We start from the raw sequence: 15,441 nt of genomic DNA, 5'->3' as shown, positions 1-15,441 counted from the left end.
ACGTTAGCCAGGGTTCTCTTGGCCAGTTATCCCTTGCAGTAATAAACTCAAAACTGTTAACATCATTATCAGTATCAAGAACGTGTTAGCAGTGTAGTTAAGAAACATTTTAACTTTATTAGAGTTAGTAGAGTGGAGAGCTGGGCGAGTCGGTACATGATTGAAGAAGGAAACCAGCGCAAAAGACGAAGACACAGGAACAAGGAACACAGGACACCGCTGGACTATCGACTGTATTTATTTCAGAAACGATCACATTTATACCCTTCAGTTATCAAGCAAGCTTGCGCACACATGACAGATTAACAAGACAAGGTAAATAGCAGCATCACATACAACCGCGTGAGTTCATAAATCTAATTTCTTTATCAAATAGACTAACCGTCGTGTCACTTACACATAGATGTCTTTGATTAACGATATGGTATGCCTCTAGAATTTCACGTTGGCTCTTAGTTTTACCGCGTCCGAAAATCGTAGTCTTCTTGAAGAGCGGAATGCATTTGTGCTTTCTGCAATGTTTTGGCAAATTCGCCCCGTCATCTGTGGAAAGCAATCTTTCATGTTCTCTGAGCCGGGTGTTAAGACAGCGGCCAGTCTGCCCGATGTACACATTCCCGCAGGATAAAGGTAAGCAGTACACTACCTGGGTGGCACAGGTGACATATTTGAATTCGTGCTTGATCGTGCACTTTGAAGTTAGGCCCCTCTTTGGGGATCAGTGGCTTGTAGGGAACCATCAGTTGTGGCCATAGCAGGTTTTAGTTTTTTGAAAATGAGATTCTCATCAGTGCTGGAGTGCAAGGAATTCTAGCTCTCTGGGTGTGGAAAACTGACACCAGCTAGCCACAGCAACTACGCTTGCCACACCCACAGGCACATATCGCATGGTGGTGTGGCACACATGCTGGCACACACATGGCACACACACAACCACTTGGAATTCTATTTGTTTTGCTGATAATGCAATAGATGGCTCATCCACGCATCTGCTGCCCATACATGCACTCTCAAAAGTGCCTACAATTACTCCTTTAAGCTGATTTCTGTAAATATATAGAATAAAAATAAGCTATAAAAAAAGTATGAAGAAGCTTGCAAGAAAAATTGTTAAAGCTTTTGAGGCTGCATTGTATAGACGGTGGGTGCGGTAAGCAGCCCTTAATATTATTATCACTAAAAGAAGCAGAATTCTTTAAATTGGTGGCATGTAGCTGAAATGACAAGTTGTTATCGATGTCCCTGTGACATTTTCTTGCTGCTTCTTTCTGCAAAAGTCGATGGGTTAATAATCTCCTAATCTTGCAATAAAATTTTAGTTTGGAGTGAGTGTGGTTGTGCATCATGTTTTTTTTTTTATCGTGGATTACCAACTAGTCTAGATCTATTCTCCTGTTGAGCTGTTGTGACTGGCCTTCTCTAGAGAACAGTCCTCATTTTGCAAAAACTGCTTTCAGACTAAATATGCTTAGAAATGCAACATTATCTGCAGAGTGCATCAATAGAGTTTTGATCTCATTTTTTCTGTTGTACTTTCTTTCTTTCTTTATTGCTCACATATTTAACAACAGATATTAGATCTGAGCTTGTTTGTTGTGGAAACACTTCTGGCATAGGCAAGGACAAACAACTCTCTTGCTGCCAGTGTGATGCCGTGAACTGCCAACCAGCTTGGACATCCATTTTTGCAAACTTCATTTCTCACCATGCCACATGCCACTATGTGCGGGCTACACGACTGGCTTGCATTGGTCCGGTACACTTTTGGCCTGTACCACATGTTATGTGCTCTGTGTGTGCAGCAGGCTCACGCCAGCAAAAGGAAGTACCAGCATCGCCACAATTGGCTCTGCGGATCAGTCCGAAGCAGAGATTTTCTTGGAGGCAACCGAGAGTGTGCAGGACGAGATCCTCGCCCAGCCCACACCTCGCCAGATACAGCAGCTGGAGGAGCAGATGAGAATGGTGATGCTGCGTATTGTTCGCCGGGGAGGGGGGTATGGGATGAAAGGCTGGGTATTTTTTAAATGCGCTGGAGATAAGGTGGCAAAAGTGCTGCAAGTTGCATTTCACTTTGTCCTGAGACATTTCTCTCAACTGAGCTCAACGTGTCGTCTAATGCCTGTTATTTTCTAATGTTGCCGGAGTAGTACTAACATGGATGAACAGCTTCTGTACATTTTGCTTTCCAGCATGTCCAGCTTTTGGCCCAGATGTGCGTGCTGTGCAGCAATAGCGAGCACTTGACCAGCAATTTCGAAATGGCCCAGACACTTTTGGTAAGTGGGTGAATTTGCTCATTGGAACCACTTTAAGAAGAAGCAGAGTAGAGTTCATCTGCGCCAGCAGTTGCCCATTTCGAAACTTTCATAATAAAAAATGGGCCAGCCAGAAGCTGGAGACTAGTATAGTACTTTTTCTCGATGACTGAACACGTATGGGCAGACTTCTTGGCTGCTGGCATCATTGCATCCTTGATCTTTGCCGCACTGTTGCATAAACTGATGACCTCGACCTGCCGGTATAGTTGGGCCAGATCTTGTGCATGCACACTCTGAGTTTCAGGCTGTGTAGTTACTGTTCTCAGTATCTCACTTTTGATGCGAAAGCATTATATGTCCCAATAGCACAAAAGCAGGCATCTGTCGCCGTCCATGGCACAAAATTCCTCATTGATGTCACCATGCTCTCTCATGACGTCAGCAGTAGACCATAAGATAGTGACGTCTACAGCAAAGAAGAAAAAATAAAATTTCTTCTGGAGGTGCAGTAAATTGAACGAAGGACCTTCAGATTGAGAGGCAGGTATACAACCCAGAGGCCACAAAACCGTGTTACTTCTTGGCAAATAAAGGTGAGTCTAGTATATGCGTTTCCTTATGACTGTATGCTAATGAGTAGGTGTGTCATTAGAGAGGAAAGAATCTTTAATGATCCTCACAACAGAGCTCGCAATGAGACAATGCTTTCGCGTTCAAAGCATGTTAGCAGTCTTAAGTGCCCTCCGTATCTTGTTCATAGTGCTTTCAGACAGCATAGTGTTTGGTTTGCAAAGGCGATGCTTTGGAGCCTCATGTATAGCTTTTAATGCTTTTGAAAATACCATGTGAGCATAAAACAGTGGATTTGTTAGCAGCAAAGGATATAGTACTAGTGCGTTCCAGCACTATCATCTGGTTTTCATCTGCTTGATAGCAGGGTTGAGTCAGAGAGAGTGGTAAAGATGAGATTATTTACTAAACTGTCCGGTGCCCATGTCTGGTGACCTGTGTGCAGCGAGAACTGGCGCGCTTTGCGTCACGGCCGATGTCGCCTCCTGAGAGGCAATCGCTGTTCATGGCGTGCAACCTGCGGCCAGCCGTGCAAATGTTGGACAGCATGCCTCATCGAGGCTCTGGAGGAACTCCGGTCAAGATGAGCACCCGTGTGCTCCGTCGAAACAGGCTGAAGAACCAGGGTCAGTCATGTCTGGTATTTGTACCATTGTAACTGTGCCACTATCTGTTTAGAAGATATTGTCTGCGGTTAGTAGTGTCCGTGGTTAAGTATTGTCTATGGTGAGTCAAACCTCGGCCACAGCAGACACGTTTCGACGGAGACAAAGTACAAAAACAGCTGCGTGCTGTGCGGTGCCACTGCACATTGCAGTAACTAATTGGTAAACATTAGTCCAGAGTCCTCCACTGTAAAACTTGTTATAGTCCAAGCAAAGCTTCAGGACATTAAACCTACTTCCTATTATGTATTGCTGCTGCTGCATACTTATCTTAATATTTTAACAAAAAAAGTACAATTTTTAGTTGCTGATTATTTTGTAATGAAGGTGCAGATATAACTGTGGTGATTTCTTATTTCAGCTAACTTTGTTAAGAATAGATCTGATTGTAGCTGCTTGCCATTTCCTTATATTTTCCTGCTTCAGACCCTCGAATCTTCATGTGTCTTGACTAAGTAGAGATTTTAGATAGCTTCAGCTTGTAAAGCTTAAATATTTCATTGGCTTCTCTTGTGGTCTTGGAGCAAAAACAAGAACTGGCGAACCGGTTTTGTATAGAGCCCTCTCTTCCCACTTGTCCACAGTGCCAAGTCATGCAAGAGACATACTGCTTGACAGCCCAGTGTTCATGTACCCACACTTGCTGCCCTTGAGTCGTATGTACAGCCCACTGCATGACCCGTTGAAAAAGGTCATCTTCTTCCCTTCCGAGGACCAGTTGAGTAATTTTTCTCCACTTGATTGCATTCAAGATGTAAATCCCACAAGTTCTTTTACATCCTGCATAATACATCTATAAACAAATATTGGTTGTAATGGATATGAACAGCAATAAGGCAGGCTTTTATTTACCAGTTTATCGATCCTTTTGTAATTTTCAGCACAGACAAAAGCTTTGCTTGGTCAGAATAAAGCAATGGGGAACAAGAACCGTTAGTGTAAACTGTCTTGGGAGGTTAATTTACTCAAGTGGTTAGCTTATCTTTAATGTACCATTTGTGCTTATATATTGCAGCTTCCGTGAGATAGCAAGATTAAGAGACTCTTAATTCTGCATCCATTCTTTTTCCATAGTCCTCTCCATGTGTTTTGCTCAAGTTGTTTGCAAATGCTTTTTTAACAGTGTTTCTTAATTAGCCAATAGTTGCTGTTTGACATCTGTACAATATCGTATATTCCTCCTTGTAAAACCTGACCACAGCTTACTATTGTTGAATAGGACCAAAAGTTTACACTGTGCATCAATATTACTGGTTTTGTTTTTCGAAGTCATGCTAATAGTATTTAATACAAAAACACCTCGTTAATTTGAAGTCACTGGGAGCATGGAAAATATTTGAATTAATCGAGTTTTAATCGGGACAAAAAAAAAATGGGACTCGGGCAAAAAAATTTACTTGTGGGAACGCGCTACCTGTAGTGGATGATCTTCATGATTACCATAGAGTGCCACGTTAAAGTCTATGCCCTAACTCTTAGCCCTCTCTGGCCACTCCCCGCTTCATCCTGCCACCGCACTTTGCTCTGTAGTTTACCGTGGGATGGCATCACAGCGCTCGTGCAACTCAAAACAGTATACGCGCAACGATACAATTACTAGGTTGGCAATCTGAAGCCACTGGAGATCAAAAGCGAAAAAAAACAGCGCTCCACCCTGCCCTCCACACTTACGTGAAGCCTGACCGACTAGCACCAAACCAAACTGGAAATTGTCCTGTAGTTTCGGATTCGCAACACACACCTCTGGAGTTTATCTGAAGTTTACTTTCACGCTACCTACCACTCTTCCGAGGAAGTGACCGCCAGCACGAACGAGTTGGATAAACGGTGCGCAGTTTGAATTTTCTTTAGCTGAACCAAATTGCATATGAATTAACGACTTTTTTTGCTGCCTAGAGCCTCTACATTTTGCCGGGAACAGGCACTAACACGTGGCACGTAGCACCCGTCGCTCATCCAAAACTCCCTTGAACTCTTCATATAGCTTGGCTCCGCACATAGGATCAACATCCCAATTTCGAACCGTCATTTTTCTGAGGAAAGGTCAACTTATATGTGACAGTACTTCAAGTAATCAGAGGTGCCGATAACCTAACCTTTCTAACCACTGCACTCCTCTCAAGGAAACCGCACAGGCCGGTGTTGTGCACAGTCAATTCGTCGCGAGTGTGGAGCAAGAATGGTCGCATCACAGGACAAACGCAGGCACGCGTTTGGCGGTCTGCAAGTCGTACCATAGACTGGTCTTTGTGCTGGGAGTACTGAGGCTGAGACTCTTCACATTTTTCAAAGTGCTAAATCACGATGGACTAAGAAAAAACAGACAGGGATGAGCGGTCATCCCTGTCTGTTCTTTCTTTGTCCATGTTGTTTTAACAGTTTGAAAAATGTCATACTTGCACTAGCTAGCCCGATCCGCCACACTTCTTGACTTTTCACAAATCAAACATCGGCATTGCTCTTCGGCGCCGCCTCACAGTTCCGAATGGCCGCTGCTTCACAGGTTTGCAGCGAAATTCGGATGGGACATTCCGTATAGCACCCCAGATTTTCAAATTAACCAGGCTGGTGTAGGCCGCCACTTCGAATTATCCGGTCAGATGTTCATTAGAAATTACAAGACCGCAGAAATCCTTTGAATTGACCGGGATTTCAAATTAACTCGAGTTCAAATTATCGAGGTTTTACTGTATATATGCTTGACATTGAGCTGACTTGATAATAATTATGTGGTAAGCCACTCAAGTTGCGAATACAGCTCAGACCATTTATAACGTAACCGCTTATAATGTGGGACCGCATTATATGCGGCTTTTTGTGACAACCACTTCGCTTCCCATACAGTTCAATGTATTGGTGTACTGCTTAATACGCGGCAGTGCGTAACCGGAGACCACGTACAGTGCGGTTTCTGGAAAGCCTGGCGGCCCATGTACCGGCGTGGGCCTGTGAGCGGGCACAAGGAGTTTGCTTGCGCAAGAAGGGGGCAACAGGAGGGACGGTGGAGCGTTGTCAGCGTGATTCAAGGCAAGGCAGAAGGCAGAAGACATTATAAAATAGGAGCTGCAAAAGCAGGCATTTTTCCTCTCATTCTCCGATGCGCCTTCGTTGGGCACACTGATTGGACAGAATTTTATGGCACGGCCAACAGCTGGAGTGGCTGCAAGTGCTGCTCATATCACGCGCACGTGCAGCAGCATCTTGTTACGCCTGAGCCCATGAGCGAGATAGGTGCCGTCGCGTTTAGCAAAAACTTGACAACGTAGGCAAGTCAGCTGACAACGTGAGCAAGCCTGCCAGCCTCAGCTGTCTTCAGTTCCGGTGGTGTCTGCTCTTCCGAAAGCCAGGAAACAGTAAGCTCTCAAAACCAACCAGAGCATTGTAAGGGACGCCGAGAGCAGTTTGAAAAAGGCTACGGTGGCAAGAAAGTACGGTGCCGCCGATGCTACTATGTCTGCCATTTGGAAGAACAGCTGCAGGAAGACTCCGCATCGCTTGCAAAGAAGTGGATTCGTGCGTCAAAGCATGGTCAAAGTACTAAGATGTCACCGCTTGGTTTGAATGGTTTCACAGGTCCGGGCCCAGAGCGTTCCTGCGAGTGGCTCGATATTGCAAGCCAAGGCCAGATGCCTTGCAAATATTGTGGGGCATTATGGTTTCAATTATTGAATGGTAGTATTCTGTGTTTTAACGACTGGCACAAGATAAGCTCGTCGTCATCGCCGACCCCGACAGCATTGTGTGTGAAGTAGCCGCCACAGATGAAGACATCGCGGCAGCGGTGCGCGGTCGCGATGAGCCTCTATTTGAGGATGAGCCCGTCGAGGTGAGTGAAAGTGCAGCAGAAGTTTCGTGCAAAGACACGCTCAACTGTTGCAACAAACTGCGCCTCTACTGCACTCGAAGAAACCACAGTGAGCAAGCGCTGAAGCGCCTCACTGTTTTTGAAGATAAAGTCATTAGCAACGCAGTTCAATCGCAGCGCCAGACTAAAATAACGTGGTTCTTTCATTCGCTATGACGCTTCGACAGAACGATCAAATAAACTTCTTTGTTGCCTATGAATGCAGTGTTGTGCGTCTGATGCGTTGTCAGGTGCACTTTGAAAGGTAGGGTGGCCGTTCTGCAAACGCGAATGCATGGAGAAGCTATGTTTTGGTTACAGTGCAGTACCGCTTATAATGCGGATTTTCCCGACTCACACGGTATGCGTTATAAGCGGTCTATGCTGTAATACTTGTTTCCTCAACTCTTTCAAGTTGCTAAAATTTTCAATCAAAATGTCATAAGATATAGCTGTGGTCACCCTTGCTTGTGAAGAGTACCAGCCATTCGTTGCCCTTGGGGCTATCAACTAAAAATTTTCGATGTTTGTAGTGCCATTGAGCACAGTGACAAATCCCATTCATCAATTAATACCCACATTTTGTCACAGCCTGCTAGCCCTGGGCTTGGAGCAGTTTGTGCCACCTAGATGCTGCTCCTTTTCAACTGCCTATCTGCGCCTCATCCGAACTTTTCTCCTGCCTGTGAAGACTGAAATCCAGATTAAGGTTCACGTGAAGAACATCATCTACAAGAAGGTTGGTGAAGAGAATGCTGTGAAGGTGCGAATTTCTACCCTTTATTTTCTGTTTAGTTCTTTCTCTGGCTAGTCACCTTTCTAGCTTGCCTGCTACTAATTTAAAATTCAGAAACTGCACTCATACTTAATCAGAACTTTTGTGTGCTTAAAGCAAGTCACAGTTGGTTACACAGACAAGGCACATTATAAACACCTTGCAGTGTCGCATGCAGAACAAGGAATTTGCAGTTTCGGTACATTGTAGCATCAGCACTGTCGCCATTTTTCTATTTTTTCTTTACTCGTTACTCGGGCTATGACGGGCACCCTAGTGAAGGGCTCCGGTTGCTGTGTTCTCATTTAAGTGTCGCTATCTCTTAATGTTTTTCACTACCTTGAAATTGTTTGCATTTTCTATGTTTGTGAAGAAAAAAGAAATTGATGCGTTGTGTGCTTCTTTAATTTTTGACTCTCATTTGTCCACTAAAGCATAGGCTAGACTAGTTGGTTAGGCATGTTTTTGAAGTGAACGGTGCAAAAGAAATGATGGGCAATCTGCCTCTTGCGCGAGTGATCTGCGCATGCACAAAACTCTAGTGGCACATGGTGAAACGATATGGACGCCATTACTCCACGCCGCTTCTATAGGAAATGCATGGGAAACCACCAAAACGGCGTTGGCACTGCGAATTCTTCGCATGCACTTAGCAGTGGCCAACATGAGATTGATGCCGAGCACTTCACAAAGAGCTGAACTGCAGTAAGAGCTCTCACGCGAGTTTGTTGTTCAGCAAAGCAATGCCAAGTAAGTGGCAGCAGCGGTTTAACAGTCCGGAACACTACTGTGCGCCGCTGACTTCCGTGCATGTTGTAGTTGCTGGTGTTGGTATCTGCTTATAGCTTTTGTTACGAGCTGCTTCGCAAATGGATCGTGAATTGGCTGAATAAATGTTTAAAGATATTACTCCATGAATAAATATCTACCTAGAAACAGTGCAATCTCTTCAAGAAATTAGCGGTGAGGGTTTCAACATGATAGCGAAAATGTTTATTTACATAGTTGCTTAGGAAAACCCACTCCATTGAGGTGGACAATGTTTTGACATTTACAGCAATTGAAGATTTGCTTCCTGGTGCAATAATGCTAGAAGTTATACAATCATATTGCTGGAAAATGCTTCAGAGCCTGTGCAGTTTACGAGATCGGCGCGGCTAGGAAGGCACAGACAGCATTCACTGCAGGCATGTGCTCTTACACTGAAGGATGGAAGGCACAGTTATTTGAGAGCACAAGTGTTTATTACACAGTAAACTGCATTACAGAACACTGCACTAATCCCCAGACCTCGGTACAACCCATAGCCCTACCGCAGCACCCGAAAGTGGGCCCGCAGATCCGCGTGTGCGCAAAGCAGACTACACACGCATTAGCAGCAGAGTTAAGGGTGCCTGCGGGCCACACAGCCAACCAAAGGGTTAACATTGTGTGCAACACAGCACAAGAGAGGATGGGGAAATGCACGGATCTCGCCCGGGCGACACAGGTCGCACGTCATTGGCTTATCACACGTCACCACTGGCAATGGCCGGCTGTGACGGAGAATCAGCCAAATCAGGCCCTCCCGAATCTGAAGCGTCAGCGCCACACAGGCGGGCAGCGGGACTCCATTTGGGCGTGGACTCAAGCATACATGCATAGCGCACGCGTTTTGCCACCCGCGTTCGTGTTCCCCTGGCAAAGGCCAGGGAATCGGGACGGATAACTACGCACCTTGCTGCTACCCGAGTTGGTGGCCGTCTCCCCATTCATTTCCCGCCTGTGACCTCTAGCCAAAGCAATGCTCAAATGTCACTTGAAGTGACCCACCAGGGACTCAAGGTTGAAGCAGTAAGAACAGAAAGGACGGTGATTTACAGCGTTTCTCGAAAGAGCTTGCGTTCGAATGGAGACAACCAGCGCAACCACCTGTTTTCCCTTCAGAGACCCCACGGGAGGGGGTAGCAGCGATAGCAGTGGCCACGTGCTCAGGTCATTCAAGAGATACAATCCCCACGCACTCAGTCCCTTTTAGTGCGCTACCATTTCTAGTGGCCATTCCCCGCATTTAGCCGTTGTGTGTTTGTTTGTCTGAAGCCTACTTCATGGCAGGCTGCCCACCGGGTTGTATTTGCCCAGATGTATGCATATCTGTACACCTAGAAACCTCCCACCAAATTATTAACAAACTGCCCACTGTTACAGGTGGCCATTCGTTTAATGATTGATCGTGAGAAGTTGCTCAGAAGAGCAGCATGGGTCTCACAAGCCCCACCGATGGCAGCACCTGCCATCGCAGGACAATGGTGCCTCACGTAACCACTGCGCCACTGAGGCAGGAGTTGCATAAGGACTCGCAGGGATCTATGAATGTAAAGTAGAGAACGACCAATTCCAAATATATGAGCGTTAACCCATTACTTCTATCCGAACAATGTCTATCCGTGAAAAATGGATCTGAACACGTGAACCGAAGTGAAAACTGAAGTGCGCCTAATTTGCTTCTACTCGGCGCACTTCAAATTAGGTGCACTTCAGTTTTCACCCCTTACCCTTGTCCTTTCTTACTATTGCTCCCCGTTTTCTATCCCTCTCCCTGTAGCTTATTATTTTTCATTCTTTTTAGGTTGCCCCCAACCTAACAGATGTCCTCTCCCTGTAACGGGTTGTGCCATTGGCGGTGTGGGCTGGGCAGCATTATTTTTCTTTCTTTTTTCTCTGCCCACACTAATATATGTCCTCTCCCTGTCCTTTTATTCCGCTAGTCACAGCTCAGGTGCTTCAGGTTTCAATGGCAGATGCCACGACTAGCGGCATCTTTTCCTTCCATTGTTATTTTATTAATAAATAGCCACTAACAACAACAATCTAATTTGCTTGTGGCCTAACTGCACAAATTGATCATCAATTTTTTTTCTTCCTGCAATGTGGCCAATATTTGATTTTCAATCTGTTTAGCAAGACTATGTTTGACAGCCACTTGCATTACACAAAATGTCCTATTTACTTTGCGCAAACAATATCGATGAGTGCTCTCGGCCTTGCCTTCAGCAATGCTCGGCAGTCGCCCTGCTGACCTCACATACCGTATTTACACGATTGTAAGTCAACCTAATTTTTTATTTGAAAATCCGAAGTGGGAGGTCGACTTACAATCGAAACGAAAACATCGCACTATAAGTAAAAGCGAGACAAACGAGATGCCAGGCATGCTACAGCGTGGTTGCATTTTTGCTGCGTGGCTCCGTCGCATCGCTCTTGGTGCTGGCCTTGAGCAGCCGCTGTGTCAACATGCAAAACTGGCATACCCTCCCCGCGCATGCGGGCGGCGGCCGATGGCAGCTGTCGATAAACAGCAAACTGGCACCTCACATTCCCCACACGTGGCTGCTGACTGCGGCTACTGATAAGCGGCGGCGGCGGCCCGATAACACAATCGCGTTCTAAGGGAAGCTCAAGCGTCCAACAAGTTTTCTTTTTACTTTCAAATGCACGCTCGGCGCTCAAGGGAGCGTTGATAGCTGATGGAAGGGCCGCTGTTCCAATCGAGGCGGCACCCCCACTCAGAACGGCAGCGGTGCCGAGGAGTGTGGATAGCCGAAGGAAGAGCCGACGCCATTCACGCATAGTTTCTCTTTGGCCCTGACGCATTTGACTACTGCCGGCCGCGTTTCACAAGTTTCTAATGTAGTGCTTCATGAGTTATCATTTGTGCTTCTGGTCAGGCATGCGACCAGCGCTCGTTCACGGCTACATTCAAGTTGGTTGCCATTTTTTACGCCGAAGAAACGAACAGCTGCGCGCCGGGCCGCAAGTTCGATGTCCGCAACGGGTGATACAGGTGTCAGCTGCAGCAAGGAAAATTTTCAGCTGTTCCACGCGATGTTGTGATGTGGCTGTTTGCGAAGTGCGGGATTTCGCTGGACGACGACGATAGAACGACGTGCTGTGGGACCGCAGCAGCGATCACGACGGCAGCGCTAGTGAGGACGATGGCGCAAGTGTGGACGAGTAGTCCAGTGACAAATACATTTTCGTTTAGGAATGTGCCCATGGGCACGCCTGAGCGCAGCAGCCGATAGCGGCTGGCGATAAACCGGAACCGCTGGATAAGGCATTCGTGTTCAACTATTCAAGGCCAAGCTTAAACAACCTCGGAAGTTTTTATATTTTTTGGAAATGTGATTTAGGGGGTCGACTTACAATCGTGTAAATGCATGTAAAATATCATCCTCTTTAAGTCACTTTTGACAAAACGACACCAGTGCGTCATTTCCTGTGTAGAAAATTGTTGAATAAGCTGTCCACAATCACTACACAAAAGATTCTTTTTTTTTTTTCCTAAATCAAGGCATAAGTACATCAAGACTTGTTGCATAAGTAAAAATACAGAAGGGGGTCCCATAGCTTATGGCTGTAGCAGGACCTTATTAGGCTTTTATATATATTGGGTGCTGATTAGGCTTGTATTCACCAGAAAACTGAGCTGGTTGCCTTCAGTTAAATTATACGAGTTGGAAAAATGTTTACTGCTGGCAAGTATCAAGGTTGGAACATGAAACGTCAACACTTGCTTCGGTCCATCCTAGCTTTTTTGGCATCGCTGGCCTGAACACCTGTCAAAAGTGCAGCGCCACTCACGTGCCAGTCGTGCTGACATCGTCGTTGAGAAGTCTGCCGATATCCTGTCGACCGACAACGCCGGTGTCGTGTCCGTGTACATGTCGCATCTCCCTATAGTCGGATACAGCTCAAGAATGAAGCGGCTTTTCCCTGTCAAAGTACCCCTTTCCAGCCAATGGCGTTGGCCGATTCTCATGAGCCTGCTAGCATGACAATGAAAGGAGCGGCACGATAATGCAAGGAGGGTACTATCTCCTTTCATCTGCCACTCCCTGCATTGCTACGCTACGAGGCTCATGAGAATCGGCCAATGCCATTGGCTGGAAGGGGGTACTTTGACAGGGAAAAGCCGCTTCATTCTTGAGTTGTATCCGACTATAGTAAAGTTGAACTTCCAAAAAAAAGCACAGTGATTCAGTCCATCTGCCTGCAGCGGCATCATTGAAGATGCAACTCCAGCCCTGCGATTTTGTTCTTTTATTTTATTTTTCTTTCTTTGTTTTTCGGGCTATTCTCGTCACTTACTTGCACAAAACGTGCATTCGTTAGTCAGTTGACCTGCGGTCATATTCCACTGCACATTGCACAACTCTTTTTCTTCTGTCGAGTTATACAATGTAGCCCATAGCGCAATGCTCTCTGAGCGTCGTCTGCTATGCTGCCGTCTAGTTTATCCTAGCGGCTCCCATGTGGCGGCACCATATACTCACTTAAAAGGTGGATTCTCTTTCTCATTCTCTTTCTCTCTCTTTCTCTCATTCTCATTCTCTTTCGTCATTTCTTAATACTATTCACCTCAAGGGCCTGGTTTCTTGTACGTATGCGTATGTATGCTTTTTATATTTTTGTGTGTGCATATCCTTTTCTGTGTTGTGTAAGGCGTTTTACTTGTCACGGAGGATTGCCGGTTGTTTAGGCATTGCTTCTTTGTCACCTCCCTTGAAAACTGCCTTATGTTTTCTGGGCAGAATTTGAGTTTTAGGATTCTTTTTGTTTATTATTATTGTTATCACTTTTTTTTCGCGAAATTTCAGTACTGGCATGTGCACAAGGTCGCTCCGCCACTGGTATGGGAACCGAACCCAATAGACGCACAGAACATGCTGCCTCCATGCAAGCGGCCACCAAATAAGCTTCCCCTGTGGATGGTTAGTACCCTCCTTTCCTGTCAAAGAATGGTGCTGAAGCACTTAATGGTGTTTGTAGTTACACAACAGCAGAGAGATCAGGGATATACGGTTACATTTTATGAAACGCATGGTGCAAAGTTTAGATTAAAGGTAAAAATAAATGGCAGTGTAGATGTTATCCACAGAGTGATCCTTAGAAGAGCAATAATATAGCATTTCAAGGCATACCATCTGATTAGTACAACTTTAAATGAAATATATGGATAGATTCACATTAGTATATGTTCACAATGCAGAGGATTGCCTAAGAGCATTGTCATGAGCAGTTGAAATGACACCACTGTTGTGGTCAGGAATTCCAGCAGAAAATATAAAGGTAATTAAATGATACTATTGCCGTTGCTGCTTATGTTGCCATATAACCTTTAGTTACCACTGTAGTTTTTTTTCAGGAATTCTTTAAATTAAGAAATTAGGCAGTTCATGTGCAGAAATCATGAGTAATGGTTCCGAAAATGCAAAAGGTATGTAAAGAGGGCTGGCGGTACCTGCGATAAACAAGTGCACCGTATCTGATGTGAAGCACTTTTTCTTTTCTTTTCGTTGTAGCATGCACCTTTTGCAATTTGTGATCTTAGCTGGGAATTTAGTGCCTGCAGTGTCTTTCATTGTTTTGTGTACTTGTGCAGCCTTGTCTGTTTTTGCAAACAACTACCAGGCATTCAGGACACGGTTAATCGGAGAGATATGAGAGAGGCTTTTGTCCTGCAGTGGGCATAATGAGGTTAATGATAATGATGATGACGCATTTCAGCTTGCTGTCTTATGACTAAAAATCTTCAACTGAATTTGATTCTTTCCACATCTTTATAGAAGTTCCTTAGGCAATCTAGACACTCAGTTGAGTTCCGGATTTCATGCAAAGCTGTCATATTTGCTTGTATTCATTGAATTTGCTGAGCGACCAAAGCCTACATATGCCCATACGCTTTGTCAGAACTCCGCAGCTCGTGCAACCCGCTCTCTTACCCACCTTCCTGCAGCAAATGCACCTCTCCTCGCGTCCCTCACGCCCTGCACGGCGATCGGCAGCTGCACCAGGAGGAATGCCCACAACTCCGCCACGAATCCAGCCAGCTGCCAGCCCGCTTTCGGGCACAACTGTAGTCTGCCCTTCCAGCAGCCTCCTAACCATAGGAGGCACCGTTGTAGTATCACCACCGGTTATCTCCGCACCGGTGACGCTGACCCTGTCGCCTGCTCCGGCCCCTCGGCACACACTGGTCTCGCCTCTGAAACACATCTCCCCCATCCTGAAGAAATACAGTCAGTATGGCCGAAAAATTCTTCTCAAGATGCCTGTCAAAAAGCGGCTCAGCTATGACAAGGAGCCCTCCACATCGGCTGCTGCTGCTCCGGTAAGCCTTTACCTTGCAGAAAAGCAGGCAGGCAGGCTTGCTGGTGCTGTATGCGAGGTAACTTCTTACTGTGCGTTAGTAAAGCAAGAGGCTACATTATGTAAACTGATTACGTGAAGTCATCCCTCTAACGATGACTGTTGAACATTATGGTCTTTGCACCTTGTGCAAAT

At 45.6% G+C, this 15,441-nt stretch overlaps 1 protein-coding gene across 4 annotated transcripts in view; it reads left to right on the top strand.

The window, feature by feature from the left end:
• Positions 1-15,441, top strand: part of mute (gon-4 like protein muscle wasted) — a 45,805-nt gene that overhangs the window by 10,080 nt on the left and 20,284 nt on the right. For 3 of the 4 annotated variants that reach the window (XM_077658510.1, XM_077658508.1, XM_077658511.1), the window contains exons 9-15: positions 1,803-1,965; positions 2,193-2,279; positions 3,277-3,457; positions 4,081-4,213; positions 7,932-8,103; positions 13,755-13,868; positions 14,894-15,268. In XM_077658510.1, the coding sequence (XP_077514636.1) occupies positions 1,803-1,965; positions 2,193-2,279; positions 3,277-3,457; positions 4,081-4,213; positions 7,932-8,103; positions 13,755-13,868; positions 14,894-15,268 (1,225 nt within the window). The remainder of the gene's footprint in view (positions 1-1,802; positions 1,966-2,192; positions 2,280-3,276; positions 3,458-4,080; positions 4,214-7,931; positions 8,104-13,754; positions 13,869-14,893; positions 15,269-15,441) is intronic. The other variant, XM_077658509.1, reaches the window with a different exon arrangement.

The sequence above is a fragment of the Amblyomma americanum genome, chromosome 3, assembly GCF_052857255.1.
Source record: "Amblyomma americanum isolate KBUSLIRL-KWMA chromosome 3, ASM5285725v1, whole genome shotgun sequence".
Lineage (NCBI taxonomy): Eukaryota > Metazoa > Arthropoda > Arachnida > Ixodida > Ixodidae > Amblyomma > Amblyomma americanum.
Note: the sequence above shows the minus strand (reverse complement) of the source record. Positions and strands in the feature narration are given on the sequence as shown.